Genomic DNA, 14,560 nt, shown 5'->3' with positions numbered 1-14,560 from the left:
CCGTTGCTGCTTGTCATTTTTATCAATGACCTAGAGGAAGGCGCAGAAAGGTGGGTGAGTAAATTTGCAGACGATACTAAAGTCGGTGGTGTTGTCGATAGTGTGGAAGGATGTAGCAGGTTACAGAGGGATATAGATAAGCTGCAGAGCTGGGCTGAGAGGTGGCAAATGGAGTTTAATGTAGAGAAGTGTGAGGTGATTCACTTTGGAAGGAATAACAGGAATGCGGAATATTTGGCTAATGGTAAAGTTCTTGAAAGTGTGGATGAGCAGAGGGATCTAGGTGTCCATGTACATAGATCCCTGAAAGTTGCCACCCAGGTTGATAGGGTTGTGAAGAAGGCCTATGGAGTGTTGGCCTTTATTGGTAGAGGGATTGAGTTCCGGATTCGGGAGGTCATGTTGCAGCTGTACAGAACTCTGGTACGGCCGCATTTGGAGTATTGCGTACAGTTCTGGTTACCGCATTATAGGAAGGACGTGGAGGCTTTGGAGCGGGTGCAGAGGAGATTTACCAGGATGTTGCCTGGTATGGAGGGAAAATCTTATGAGGAAAGGCTGATGGACTTGAGGTTGTTTTCGTTGGAGAGAAGAAGGTTAAGAGGAGACTTAATAGAGGCATACAAAATGATCAGGGGGTTGGATAGGGTGGACAGTGAGAGCCTTCTCCCGCGGATGGATATGGCTGGCACGAGGGGACATAGCTTTAAACTGAGGGGTAATAGATATAGGACAGAGGTCAGAGGTAGGTTCTTTACGCAAAGAGTAGTGAGGCCGTGGAATGCCCTACCTGCTACAGTAGTGAACTCGCCAACATTGAGGGCATTTAAAAGTTTATTGGATAAACATATGGATGATAATGGCATAGTGTAGGTTAGATGGCTTTTGTTTCGGTGCAACATCGTGGGCCGAAGGGCCTGTACTGCGCTGTATTGTTCTATGTTCTTCTGCGCCTTTCTGAAGGAATAGACATAGTCACAATTTAAAGTCCAGCCCGCCATTACAAAAAAAGTATTGACAGTACACATTCCACCGTTGATGCTGTGTTTTCCTTAACATTTGTTACTGACTGTTCCAGTTTACAGTAAGGTGCAGAAACATACTGATTTAATAATAATCTTTGTTAGTGTCACAGTAGGCTTTCATTAACAGTGCAATGAAGTTACTGTGAAAAGTCCCTAGTCGCCACACTATGGCACCTGGTTTGGGTACATTGAGGGAGAATTCAGAATGTTCAATTCATCTAACAAGCACATCTTTCAGGACTTGTGGGAGGAAACTGGAGCACCCTGAGGAAACCCACGCAGACACTGGGAGAACGTGCAGACTTCTAGAGCTGTATTTCTTTATATCATACCTTCAGCAAAGCAGTCCGTTAATATTGATATATTTTGGATGGATATTTCTGTTGCTTACATTTGGAAGAACTTAAACGTAATTAGACAGGTTTTATTTACTTTTCCTCGTCATCAGTTTGATTTTTTCTTTAACTTCTCCTCCTCCTTAGCATTCTGGGTTACTTGCATTGCAAATGAGTAATTTCTGCCCAAATAGCCCACTAGTCAGCATCGGGTGGGTGCTTGTGAATAACGCAAAAGCAATGCCTACAGGTCACTTAGTTGGGCATCTTGTCTTCATTTTGTTTTCCCTGTGTAAGTCCTGAGGTGCTGAAGCCAACAGTCTCGGATAACTAACTGAAAAAAGACCAAGTCTCAAATTGGCATCTTCCTGGTATAAATTGGTATAAATTTGTATAAATTTATGCCAAGGCATTTGAAAGTGCAAAGTTACTTATTTATAAAACAACTTTTTTAACAGCAATATTTTAACCAAATATTGCATGTGGTTTGAATCGTGTTATCTATTGATTCTTTAAAGCTTTTAAATATAGCTAAATCACCATGAAAGTATTTGAGTCCCAACATTGCAGACTTTTTATGAGAATAAGATTGTCAAGTAAACTATTTATCCGATGATTGAGTGAACAGTATGCAGTAGTCACATGAGATTCAGGGTTGTTGGCTACGGGTTGTTTTCCAAAAGTGGATTAGCAGCACTGCCAATATGAAACATGAATGTCTGTGATTTTTAAAAAGCCACACAAATATGAGTTATTTTAACCAACAAATATGTGTTCAAATTAACTTCTGAGAAACACTCTAATGATTTTGTCACAAAAGGAAGGATGTTCGGCTGGATCTGCTAACTTGATAAATTTACTATTTCAGATTTTCACTGCACAAATGTGAATTATATTTTCAGGCAAGAGAGAAAGTGGATGAAGAAACTTTACAGTCAGAATAACTTCCCTCTTATCTGTTTGATTTTGTACAGGTCCTGTTGTTTTGCTTCACAGCTGCCCTGTACATGTTCTTCTTCAGGTAAGTGTATGGTATTTCTCAGTCTTCAATTACTATATTTGCTGCTTTTTGTCGCCTTATGGCTCATTGATCTAATGCTCCCACTTATTGGGAGATTTGTTCAAATTTTATTATAGCCCTAGAGAGTTCCAGACAAAGCTTTGAAGCCTTGTCACTCCTTCGAGCCCCCTAGGTCAGAGAAGTGAGTTTGAATGTGTTTGCAAAAGACTTGGGCTGAGCCAACCAGTTAGAATGGCACCACAGGTCAACCCATTTTTCTTCTGAACAATATGATTTGGAGTAGTCTGATGTACGTACAAGACAAGACACAGTGAAGTACAAGTCATGGTTCATTGGTGAACCACAAAGAACATTGACAGTTAATGGTCAAACGAAAAGATGCAGTGCTGACAGGTTTAGACAATTGCTCATCATTTCTGTATTGTTTGATCAAAGTAATAGTGAACAAACATAACGTGATACTGCTGGCTATGTGTTGTATGCAATTTAATTACCCCAATTAAATAATACTCCGCTTTAATGATCGTAAAGATGAACAGAGTCGAAAAGAAATAATGAAATGTATTTTTTGGGAAAAAAACATTAAATTAACCACTAAAGCTTTGTGTGGTGAGATGGGAATACAAAAAAACATATTTACCTATGGTCAGCCAGTGAAGACGGTTTAGCAGAAAACATAGTGCAAGTTACCATGGTGATAATCCTGCTTCTCTATTGTACAGGCTCACAATGTTTTGTCTCAATTCACCTGACCTAAATATTGGATACTCTAGTGAACAGTTGTAATTAAAATGCTAGGTATAATAATAAAATATAGTCCAAATCAATGGAAATCATAAGTGGTTCTGCTTTTCTCTTTTATAACAATAACATTGAAAATGTCTTTGTGCTGTGCATGTATTCAATTCTGTTGCATCTTTTCAGAAGGTGAATAGATGCATATTGTGACTATCATCACTTGTAAAGTTTGACAAACACATTTCTTGGATGTGGAATGAATGTTATCCGTATTTAAATATGTGAACATAATACTTGTCTTATTCCTTTAGCTTGAAGGAACTTTGTTCTTTATTGCCCTTTTGTAGCCATTCTTTTGTCTCTTGGAGGAAAGTAAATTCTTTCAAGAAAAGCAATAATTAATCATTAATTCTGCAAAGCAGGTTGGAAATTGCTTAATTGTTACTGAAATAAATGTGGGAATAATAATGGTAGGTATTTTGAATGGTTATTAGATTGTTTTGTCAATGAGATGTTCTAAATCTTAATGTATGGAAAATTTGAAGAAAGCTTTCACAGATTCCCCATAAGATTTTGGCTTCAGTGGGAGGCGCCCCTTCCCCCCCAAAATGCGGCTGATAACGTGGAATGTGAGGGGCCTGAATGGGCCGTTAAAGAGAGCCCGAGTGTTCGCACACTTAAAGGGACTGAAGGCAGACGTGGTCATGCTCTAGGAGACACACTTGAAGGTGGCGGATCAGGTCAGGTTAAGAAAGGGGTGGGTAGGACAGGTATTCCACTCGGGTATGGACGCGAAGAACAGAGGGGTGGCAATATTGGTTGGGAAGCGGGTGTCGTTTGGGGCCAAGAATATCGTAGTGGACAACGGAGGGCGATATGTGATGGTGAGCGGTAGGCTGCAGGGGACGTGGGTGGTATTGGTAAATGTATACGCCCCGAACTGGGATGATGCCGGATTCATGAAGCGCATGTTGGGGCGCATTCCGGACCTGGAGGTAGGAAGCTTGATAATGGGTGGGGAGTTTAATACGGTGTTGGACCCAGCACTGGATCGCTCCAGATCTAGGACCGGATAGAGGCCGTTGGCGGCCAAGGTGCTTAGGGGGTTTATGGATCAGATAGGGGGAGTGGACCCGTGGAGGTTTGCCAGGCCGCAGGCCAGGGAATTTTCTTTTTTCTCCCACGTGCACAAAGCCTACTCCCGGATAGATTTTTTTGTTCTGGGCAGGGCGCTGATCCCAAAAGTGGAGGGAACGGAGTATTCGGCCATAGCCATTTCAGATCACGCCCCGCACTGGGTGGAACTGGAGTTGGGAGAGGAGAGGGACCAACGCCCGTTGTGGCGGTTGGATGTGGGACTGCTGGCAGATGAGGCGGTGTGCGGGAGGGTGAGGGGGTGCATTGAAAGATACTTGGAGGCCAACGACAACGGGGAGGTGCGGGTGGGGGTGGTATGGGAGGTGCTGAAGGCGGTGATCAGGGGAGAGCTAATCTCCAGGGCTCAGAGGGAGAAGATAGAGGGCATGGAAAGGGAGAGGCTAGTGGGGGAGATTTTAAGAGTGGACAGGAGATATGCAGAGGCCCCTGAGGAGGGATTACTTAGGGAAAGGCGACGTCTCCAGATGGAGTTTGACCTGTTGACCACAGGGAAGGCAGAGGCTCAGTGGAGGAAAGCGCAGGGGGCGACCTACTAGTATGGGGAGAAGGCGAGGCGGATGCTGGCACACCAGCTCCGTAAGAGGATGGCAGCGAGGGAAATAGGTGGAGTTAAGGATGGAAGGGGAGCTACGGTGCGGAGTGCGACGAAAATAAATGAGGCATTCAAGGCCTTCTATGAGGAGCTGTACAGATCCCAGCCCCCAGCGGGGGAAGAGGGGATGAGACGATTCCTAGACCAACTGAGATTCCCGAGGGTGGAGGAGCAAGAGGTGGCTGGTTTGGGAGCACCAATTGGGTTGGAGGAGCTGAGCAAAGGTCTGGGGAATATGCAGGCAGGGAAGGCCCCGGGACCGGATGGGTTCCCGGTGGAGTTCTACAGGAAGTACATAGACCTGTTGGCCCCGCTGCTAGTGAGTACCTTTAATGAGGCAAGGGAGGGAGGGACCCTGCCCCTGACAATGTCGGAGGCGACGATTTCTTTGATTCTAAAGCGGGACAAGGACCCACTGCAATGTGGATCGTACAGGCCGATCTCGCTCCTCAACGTGGATGCTAAGTTGCTGGCAAAAGTGCTGGCTACGGGGATCGAGGACTGTATCCCGGGGGTGATTCACGAGGACCAGACAGGATTTGTAAAGGGCAGGCAACTAAACACCAATGTGCGGCGGCTCTTAAACATGATAATGATGCCATCAGTGGAGGGAGAGGCGGAGATAGTGGCAGCTATGGATGCGGAGAAGGCCTTTGACCGAGTAGAGTGGGAGTAACTCTGGGAAGTGCTGCGTAGGTTTGGTTTCGGGGGAGGGTTTATTAGCTGGGTTAAGCTCCTTTACAGAGCCCCGGTGGCGAGTGTAGGTAGGAACATTATGGGGTTTGTGTGGGCGAATAAGACCCCGAGGGTAAGGAGAGGGTTTTTGGAGCGTAGTAGGGACCGAGGAGGGTTGGCGCTACCGAATTTGGGGAGCTACTACTGGGCAGCAAATGTGGCGATGATCCCTAAGTGGGTGATGGAGGGAGAGGGGGCGGCATGGAAGAGGTTGGAGATGGCATCCTGCAAAGGAACGAGTCTGGGGGCGCTGGTGACGGCACCGCTGCCGCTCTCGCCGTCAAGGTACACCACGAGTCCGGTGGTGGCGGCAACGCTAAAGATCTGGGGCCAGTGGAGACGGCACAGGGGTGCAATGGGACCCTCGGTGTGCTCCCCGATCAGGGGTAACCACCGGTTTGTCCCGGGGTGGATGGACGGGGGGTTTCAGAGCTGGCATCGGGCGGGGATTCGAAGAATGGGGGACCTGTTCATTGACGGGACGTTTGCGAGCCTTAGGGCACTAGAGGAGAAGTTTGGGATACCCCCGGGAAATGCTTTAAGATACATGCAGGTGAGGGCGTTTGTGAGGCGGCAGGTGAGGGAATTCCCGTTGCTCCCGGCACAGGAAATTCAAGACAGGGTGATCTCGGGCGTATGGGTGGGAGAGGGCAAGGTGTTGGCAATATACCAGGAGATGAAAGAAGAGGGGGAGGCATTGGTAGAGGAGCTGAAGGGTAAATGGGAGGAGGAGCTGTGGGAGGAGATTGAGGAGGGCCTATGGGCTGATGCCCTAGGGAGGGTTAATTCTTCCTCCTCGTGTACCAGGCTTAGCCTGATACAATTTAAGGTGGTTCACAGAGCGCACATGACGGGGGCGAGGCTGAGTAGGTTCTTTGGGGTGGAGGACAGATGTGGGAGGTGCTCAGGAAGTCCGGCGAACCATGTCCATATGTTTTGGTCATGCCCGGCACTGGAGGGGTTCTTGAGGGGAGTGGCGGGAACAATATCTAAGGTGGTGAAAGCCCGGGTCAAGCCAAGCTGGGGGCTAGCAATATTTGGAGCAGTGGATGAGCCGGGAGTGCAGGAGGCGAAAGAGGCCGGCATTCTGGCCTTTGCGTCCCTAGTAGCCCGGCGGAGAATCTTGCTAATGTGGAAGGAGGTGAAGCCACCCAGCGTGGAGGCCTGGATAAATGACATGGCTGGGTTCATTAAGCTGGAGAGGATAAAGTTTGCCTTGAGAGGGTCTGCGCAGGGGTTCTACAGGCGGTGGCAACCGTTCCTAGACTATCTAGCGGAGTGTTAGAGGAAGATCGGTCAGCAGCAGCAGCAACCCAGGGGGGGGGGGAGGATGTCTCGGGAAGGGGGGTCTGCCTGGGGGATATTTGAGCAAGAGAACACATGAAGGATCTGGAAAACTGGCATGGACGGGAGGAATTCAGTGTACAAAGCTCTGTAACATATCGTTTTACCATGTTTATATCTTGCTATGTGCGTTATCTTTCTATTTTGTTACGAGGGTGGGTGGGGTTTTTGTTTGTAAGGGCGAAAAATTGTGTTAAAAAACTTCAATAAATATATTTTTTAAAAAAGATTTTGGCTTCAGTTTCCAGAGCTTCCTGATACTTGCTAGGGTTGTGAGAAGAGTGCTACAATAAGCTCAATACCCCAAAGCTCAGGAGAGATTACCAATTCCAGATTAATTTTGGAAATCTTATCTGTTAAGTGAAAGCAAAATCAGGCTGAACAATGATGCACCGCAAACCACACCATCACTAGGCCAAAACACGGGCTGGTGCTAGGCATTGGCAAGAGGCAAGATTCTCTGTTTGGGAGACTATGTTCTTCCGCCAGAGCTGAATTGCACCTGATTTGAGAGGGCAAATCAGGAAGCGATTCCCAAACCTTAGTCGTGCAAATTTATGCACGGTGAGGGATTCCTGCTGGAATCTCGCTATTGGGCCGCCATTTTGAGTGGGCGGCCTGATAACGAGGTCCCACGGCCAGAGCTTGCATTGTGGGGGGTGGGTGGCCATCTGATGGACTTTGGGGGCAACTCCCTTAAAGAGCTACTGCCTTGGTCCACCGTGTGGTCCACCCCGTCGGGGCTATGTTTGTCAGGACCAGTATTAATTCTTACCCACGTGATTCCCGGCCCAGAGGACCGGAGATCACTGGGGCCTGGAGAATATGGTACCTTGCCCATTAATGGGTCTTAATGCCCCATTTGCATCCTCCCGTCAGGAAGGGGTGCAAATCCCGACGGTTGGGGAGGGGTTGGTGGGGTAGAGAACAGGTCAGTGTGTGGTGCCGATCTAATTTTCTCCCAATGTTGGATTCTCCACGTCATCGGTAACTCCACTGCTGGTGGTGGTGGGAGGCGGTCAATTCAACCCAATGTCTTCAAAAATGAGGTTTGGAAAGAAAATTGACTAAAAAGGGCACTTGCCGTTCTTGAGAATCTTGGAATTAAGTTTATCGTTCTTATATTCTATGTTGCTCATAATATCCGAAAGCATTTCAATAGGGAATATGAAGTTAATCATTTTTGATACTTATTGAAGAGCCTCCACATCACTCTTCTCCCCCTCCATGCAAACAGAATTTCTATAATGAGGACTCTACAAACAGCTCCAATGATGCAAAATACAAAAAACAACAACTTGCATTTATTTAACACCTTTAATCGAATAATATGTTCCAAGGCACGCCACAGGAGCAATAAAAAGCAAAATTTGGTACTGAACCATGTACGACAATAATTAGGACAAATTGCCAAAAGGTTAGTGGAAGAAGTAGATTTTAAGAAGTGTTTAAAGGAAGAAAGTAAAGTCGAGACGTGAACAGAGATAATGAGGGAAAAGCTTGGGGTCTGGGCAACTGTAGGCACTGCCACCAAGGGTGAAGCGATTAAAACTGGGAATGCTTAAGAGGCCAGAATTAGATGAGCAAGATACCTCGGAGTGTCATGATGCTGGAGGAAATTGCAGAGATGAGGGGTGAGACCATGGAGGGATTTGAAAACCAGGATTAGAATTTTGAAATAGAGACATTCCTCAGCTCCGGAACCAGTGCAGGCCATTGAGCACAGGGTTAATGGATGAACTGGACCTGAAGAGTAAGGACACAAAGAGCAGAACATAGGATTACCTCAAGTTTACCGAAGGCAGAATGTCGGAGGCTGAACAGAACTCTGTTGGAATAGTTAATTCTGGAGGCAACAAAGGCATAGCTGAAGGTTTTAGAGGCAGATGAGCTAAGGTGGGAGCAGAGTTAGGTGATGTTATGGAGATGGAACTAGGCTGCTTTAGTTATGAAGCAGATGTGGTTGGAAGCTCATATCAGGGTCAGATATTGACATCAAGGTTTCAAACAGTTTAGTTCAGCTTTAGACAGCTCACATGGAGAGGAATGGAGTTTGTAGTGGGGACCAAAGACGATGGCTTTGGTCTTCCCAACATTTTGTTGAGGGAATTTCTGCTCATTCCATGCTGAATGTCAGATGAGCAATCTGGTAATTTAGCAACAGTGGAGGAGTCGCGAGGTGGAAGGTAGTGAGGTAGAGCTGTATGTTGTTAGTGTTCATGTGAAAACTAACAGGAAAATTAGCGTCCCCAATTTATACAGACTGTGCTATTTAAAGTAATATTCTTAAAATGTATAACTTTAATTTGTTACATGATGCACTCTCAATTTCTCAGTTGTGACCTGCAACAATTAGGTTGTAGTTACCTTGAACAATTCTGAGCATCACCTGGTTGCATGTGTGAGACTGGACCCAGAAATATGAGAACCATTATTAAATTATATTGTATCTTACTCTTTCCAAGATGTGTGTAATTTTATCAGGCTTCTTTAAAATCAATAATTACAGCCAAGTGAAAAATGATCCCATTCTTTTTCTATTGAATTAAGTTAAAATTCTAATAATTATGTCAGATAGTCTACAAAGAATCAGCTTCATTATTGAGTGTAGTAGTAACAAAGGCTGGGACTTTCTGGTCCTACCCGCCATGGCAATCGTCACTGGTGGGATTGAAATTTTGACAGACCAGGAAAAGGTCAGTTGACGTTGGTGGGAATTTCAAATCCCACCCAAAGTAATTTCAAGGCCTTGTTACTTATGCTTACAATTATATAATGAAGCTATTTGTTAGTTTACTTTTTCTCTAAGTTTGTTGCTTCAGCAATAAATTAAAATGAGGAAGCTTTTCATCAAACTTCAAAATCCCAAACAGGTTTTCATTAGAAGCAATGCAAGAATGTGAAAGGGTGTTTAATATTTTTATGGTTTTATTCCGCAAACCATTAATACCAATATAATTGCACATGCATGAGTCACAAGATTCTTTTTTTAAAAATATTTTTATTCTCCTTTTTCACATTTTCTCCCAAATTTATACCCAACAAGAAACAACAACCAGTAACGAATGTAATGTCAATCCCCACATCAATAACAACGATCCCATCCTCCCACCAAACCCCCAAACATTAGCCCGCATGTTAACATGAACAAATGACAAAAAGGAATCAGTAATCACCCATAGTCACCATTAACATATACAGTCCCCCTCCCCCTAACCCCCCCCCACCCCCCCCACCCCCCCCACCCCCCACCCCCCCCACCCCCATGCTCGATGTAATTAAATTCTCGAAAGTGCATAATGAATAACGCCAATGAATTGTAGAACCCCTCCATCCTACCCCTCAGTTCAAATTTGACCTTCTCAAGAACCAAGAATTCCGGCAGGTCCCCCCGTCAAGCCAGGGCACAGGATGGAGAGGTTGATTTCCACCCCAACAGGATCAGCCTTCGGGCGATCAACAAGGCGAAGGCTACAACATCTGCCACCGCACCCGTTTCCAACCTCGGCTGGCCCGACACCCCGAATATGGCCTCCCGAGTGCCCGGGTCCAGTTTTACGTGCGCCACTTTAGAGATTACCCTAAAAATCTCCTTCCAGTAATCCTCCAGCTTTGGACAGTACCAAAATATATGAACATGGTTTGCGGGCCCCTCCCCCCGCAACGTTTATCATAGAATTGACAGTGCAGAAGGAGGCCATTCAGCCCGTCGAGTCTGCACCGGCTCTTGGAAAGAACACCCTACCCAAGGTCAACACCCCCACCCTATTCCCATAACCCAGTAACCTCACCTAACACTAAGGGCAATTTTGGACACTAAGGGCAATTTATCATGGCCAACCCACCTAACCTGCACATCTTTGGACTGTGGGAGGAAACCGGAGCACCCGGAGGAAACCCACGCACACACTGGGAGGATGTGCAGACTCCGCACAGACAGTGACCCAAGCCGGAATCGAACCTGGGTCTCTGGAGCTGTGAAGCAATTGTGCTATCCACAATGCTGCACACATCATGAAATATCTTTGGCTAACAGGGTTAAGGAAAATCCCAAAGCCTTTTATTCGTATATAAGGAGCAAGAGGGTAACTAGAGAAAGGATTGGCCCACTCAAAGACAGAAGAGGGAATTTATGCGTGGAGTCAGAGGAAATGGGTGAGATTCTTAATGAGTACTTTGCATCAGTATTCACCAAGCAGAGGGATATGACGGATGTTGAGGCGAGGGATGGATGTTTAAATACTCTAGGTCAAGTCGGCCTAGAGTATTTAAACTTAAGGAAGGGGGAAGTTTTGGGTATTCTAAAAGGCATTAAGGTGGACAAGTCCCCAGGTCCAGGTGGGATCTATCCCAGGTTACTGAGGGAAGAGAGGGACGAAATAGCTGGGGCCTTAACAGATATCTTTGCAGCATCCTTGAGCACAGGTGAGGTCCCGGAGGACTGGAGAATTGCTAATGTTGTCCCTTTGTTTAAGAAGGGTAGCAGGGATAATCCATGGAATTATAGACCTGTGAGCTTGACGTCAGTGGTAGGCAAACTATTGGAGAAGATACTGAGGGATAGGATCTATTCACATTTGGAAGAAAATAGACTTATCAGTGATAGGCAGCATGGTTTTGTTCAGGGAAGGTCATGTCTTACAAACCTAATACAAACCTTTGAGCAAATGACAAAGTTAATAGATGAGGGAAGGGCTGTAGATGTCATATACATGGACTTCAGTAAGGCGTTTGGTAAAGTTTCCCATGGCAGGTTGATGGAAAAAGTGAGGTCGTATGGGGTTCAGGGTGTACTAGCTAGATGGATAAAGAACTGGCTGGGGAACAGGAGACAGAAAGTAGTGGTGGAAGGGAGTGTCTCAAAATGGAGAAAGGTGACTAGTGGTGTTCCACAGGGATCCGTGCTCGGACCACTGTTGTTTGTGATATACATAAATGATCTGGACGAAGATTAGCAAGTTTGCAGATGATACTAAGATTGGTGGAGTTGCAGATAGTGAGGTGGACTGTCAGAGAATACAGCAAAATATAGATAGATTGGAGAGTTGGGCAGAGAAATGGCAGATGGAGTTCAATCCAGGAAAATGTGAGGTGATGCATTTTGGAAGATCTAATTCAAGAGCGGACTATACGGTCAATGGACGAGTCCTGGGGAAAATTGATGTACAGAGAGATTTGGGAGCTCAGGTCCATTGTACCCTGAAGGTGGCAACGCGGGTTGATAGAGTGGTCAAGAAGGCATACAGCATGCTTGCCTTCATCGGACGGGGTATTGAGTACAAGAGTCGGCAGGTCATGTTACAGTTGTATAGGACTTTGGTTAGGCCACATTTGGAATACTGCACGCAGTTCTGTTTGCCACATTACCAGAAGGATGTGGATGCTTTAGAGAGGGTGCAGAGGAGGCTCACCAGGATGTTGCCTGGTATGGAGGGGGCTAGCTATGAAAAAAAGGTTGAGAAGATTAGGATTGCTTTCGTTGGAAAGACGGAGGTTGAGGAGAGACCTGATTGAGATATACAAAATTATGAGCGGTATGGACAGGGTGGATAGAAACAAGCTTTTTCCAAGAGTGGGGGTGTCAATTACAAGGGGTCACGATTTCAAGGTGAGAGGGGAAAAGTTTAAGGGAGATGTGCGTGGAAAGTTTTTTATGCAGAGGGTGGTGGGTGCCTGGAACGCTTTGCCAGCGGTGGTGGTAGAGGCGGGCACAATAGCGTCATTTAAGATGCATCTAGACAGATGTATGAACAGGCGGGGAACAGAGGGAAGTAGATCCTTGGAAAATAGAAGACAGGTTTAGATAAAGGATCTGGATCGGCGCAGGCTGGGAGGGCCGAAGGTCCTGTTCCCGTGCTGTAATTTTCTTTGTTCTTTGTTCTACCCCCTCAAAGAGCTGACTCATCTTCGTCCTTGTGAGGTGTGCTCTATATACCACCTTCGGCTGTATCAGCCTCAACCTCACACACGAGGTGGAGGCGTTCACCGAGCACCTCCCACCAGAACCCCTCCTCCATACCCTCTCCCAACTCTTCCTCCCTCTCCCAACTCTTCCTCTCACTTTGCCTTAATCCCTTCCAGTGGTGCCTTCTCCTCTTCCAAAATAGCCCCGTAAACCGCTGATACTACCCCCTTCTCCAGTCCCCCTGTCGTCAGCAACTCCTCCAGCAATGTGGAAGCCGGCTCTACTGGGAAGCTCTGTATCTCCTTTCTGGCAAAGTCTCGAATCTGCATGTATCTAAATATTTCCCCCAGCTCCAGCCCATACTTCGCTCTCAGCTCCTTCAATCCTGCAAACCGACCCCCAAGAAACAAATCTTTTAGTGCCCTAATTCCTTTCTCCTCCCATCTCCGAAAATTTCCATCCCACTTCCCTGGCTCAAATCTATGGTTCCCCGAATCGGCATTTTCCTTGGCCCTTCCCCCAACCCAAAGTGCTGGTGAAACTGCCTCCAAATTCTCAACAAAGCTATTACTACCGGACTCCCTGAGTATCTCCCTGGGGCCATCTAGAGCGGCGCTGTTGCTAGCGCTTTCAATCCCAACCCCCTGCACAAACTCTCCTCCATTCTGACCCACTGGGAATCAACCCCTCTGACCCAGCTCCGCACCTTCTCCACATTCGCCGCCCAGTAATAATACATCAGGTTCGGAAGGCCCAACCCCCTGCCTACCTTCCTCTCTGTAGTAGCACCTTTCTAATTCTGGCGCACCTTTCTAATTCTGGCGAGTCAAAAGATTCTTTAAGTTTTTTTGTATGTGTGTTGAGACTCTAAAAGGGACAATTGTTTTGTGGACTACATTAACCTGATAAAAACAGATAATTTTGCATTTAACCTTTCTACCAATGGTTTTGAAACTGCACCCTTTCATAATGTGACAAGTGAGAGATACTTAGTGGTATAAAATGAGGCATCTGGATGGGTACATGAATAGGGAGGAATTAGAGTGATACGGACCAAGTAAGGGCAGAGATTTTTTTTTGTTAGGGCATCATGATCGGCAAAGGCTTGGAGGACCAAAGGGCCTGTTCCTGTGCTATACTTTTCTTTGTTCTTTGAAATAAGAAGTGCTTTCTGTATCCTACCCTTCAATCAACACCATAAAACAAAACATGACATTACTCTCTGTTTCTGAGATCTTGTTGTGTGCAGATTGTGTGCCTACAAACCCAGTGGCTACACATCAAAATTAGTTGGGTGAGAGCATCTTTGGACATGCTAAGGATGTGAAAAGTGCTATAGAAATACAAGTTCTATCTTTTTAAAAATAAATTTAGTGTACCCAATAAATTTTTTCCAATTAAGGGGCAATTTAGCATGACCAATCCGTCAATCCTGCACATTTTTTCGGTTGTGGGGGTGAAACCCACGCAAACACGGGGAGAATGTGTAAACTCCACACGGACAGTGACCCAGAGCCGGGATCGAACCTGGGACCTCGGCACCGTGAGGCAGCAGGGCTAACCCACTGCTTCACCGTGCTGCCCTCAAGTTGTATCTTTTAACCAGACCAATGTATACTCTAGTTGAAAAATAATTGTGTGTTATGTTATGCATTTTGGGGTAACACGGTGGCACAGTAGTTAGCACTGCTGTCTCGCAGCACCAGG

At 46.1% G+C, this 14,560-nt stretch overlaps 1 protein-coding gene across 2 annotated transcripts in view; it reads left to right on the top strand.

Moving 5' to 3' along the window:
- Positions 1-14,560, top strand: part of tmem135 (transmembrane protein 135) — a 607,397-nt gene that overhangs the window by 381,695 nt on the left and 211,142 nt on the right. For both annotated transcript variants that reach the window (XM_072476483.1, XM_072476482.1), the window contains exon 6: positions 2,335-2,381. In XM_072476483.1, coding sequence (XP_072332584.1) covers positions 2,335-2,381 — 47 coding nt within the window. The remainder of the gene's footprint in view (positions 1-2,334; positions 2,382-14,560) is intronic.

The sequence above is a fragment of the Scyliorhinus torazame genome, chromosome 15 (genome assembly GCF_047496885.1).
Source record: "Scyliorhinus torazame isolate Kashiwa2021f chromosome 15, sScyTor2.1, whole genome shotgun sequence".
Taxonomy (NCBI): Eukaryota; Metazoa; Chordata; class Chondrichthyes; order Carcharhiniformes; family Scyliorhinidae; genus Scyliorhinus; species Scyliorhinus torazame.
Note: the sequence above shows the minus strand (reverse complement) of the source record. Positions and strands in the feature narration are given on the sequence as shown.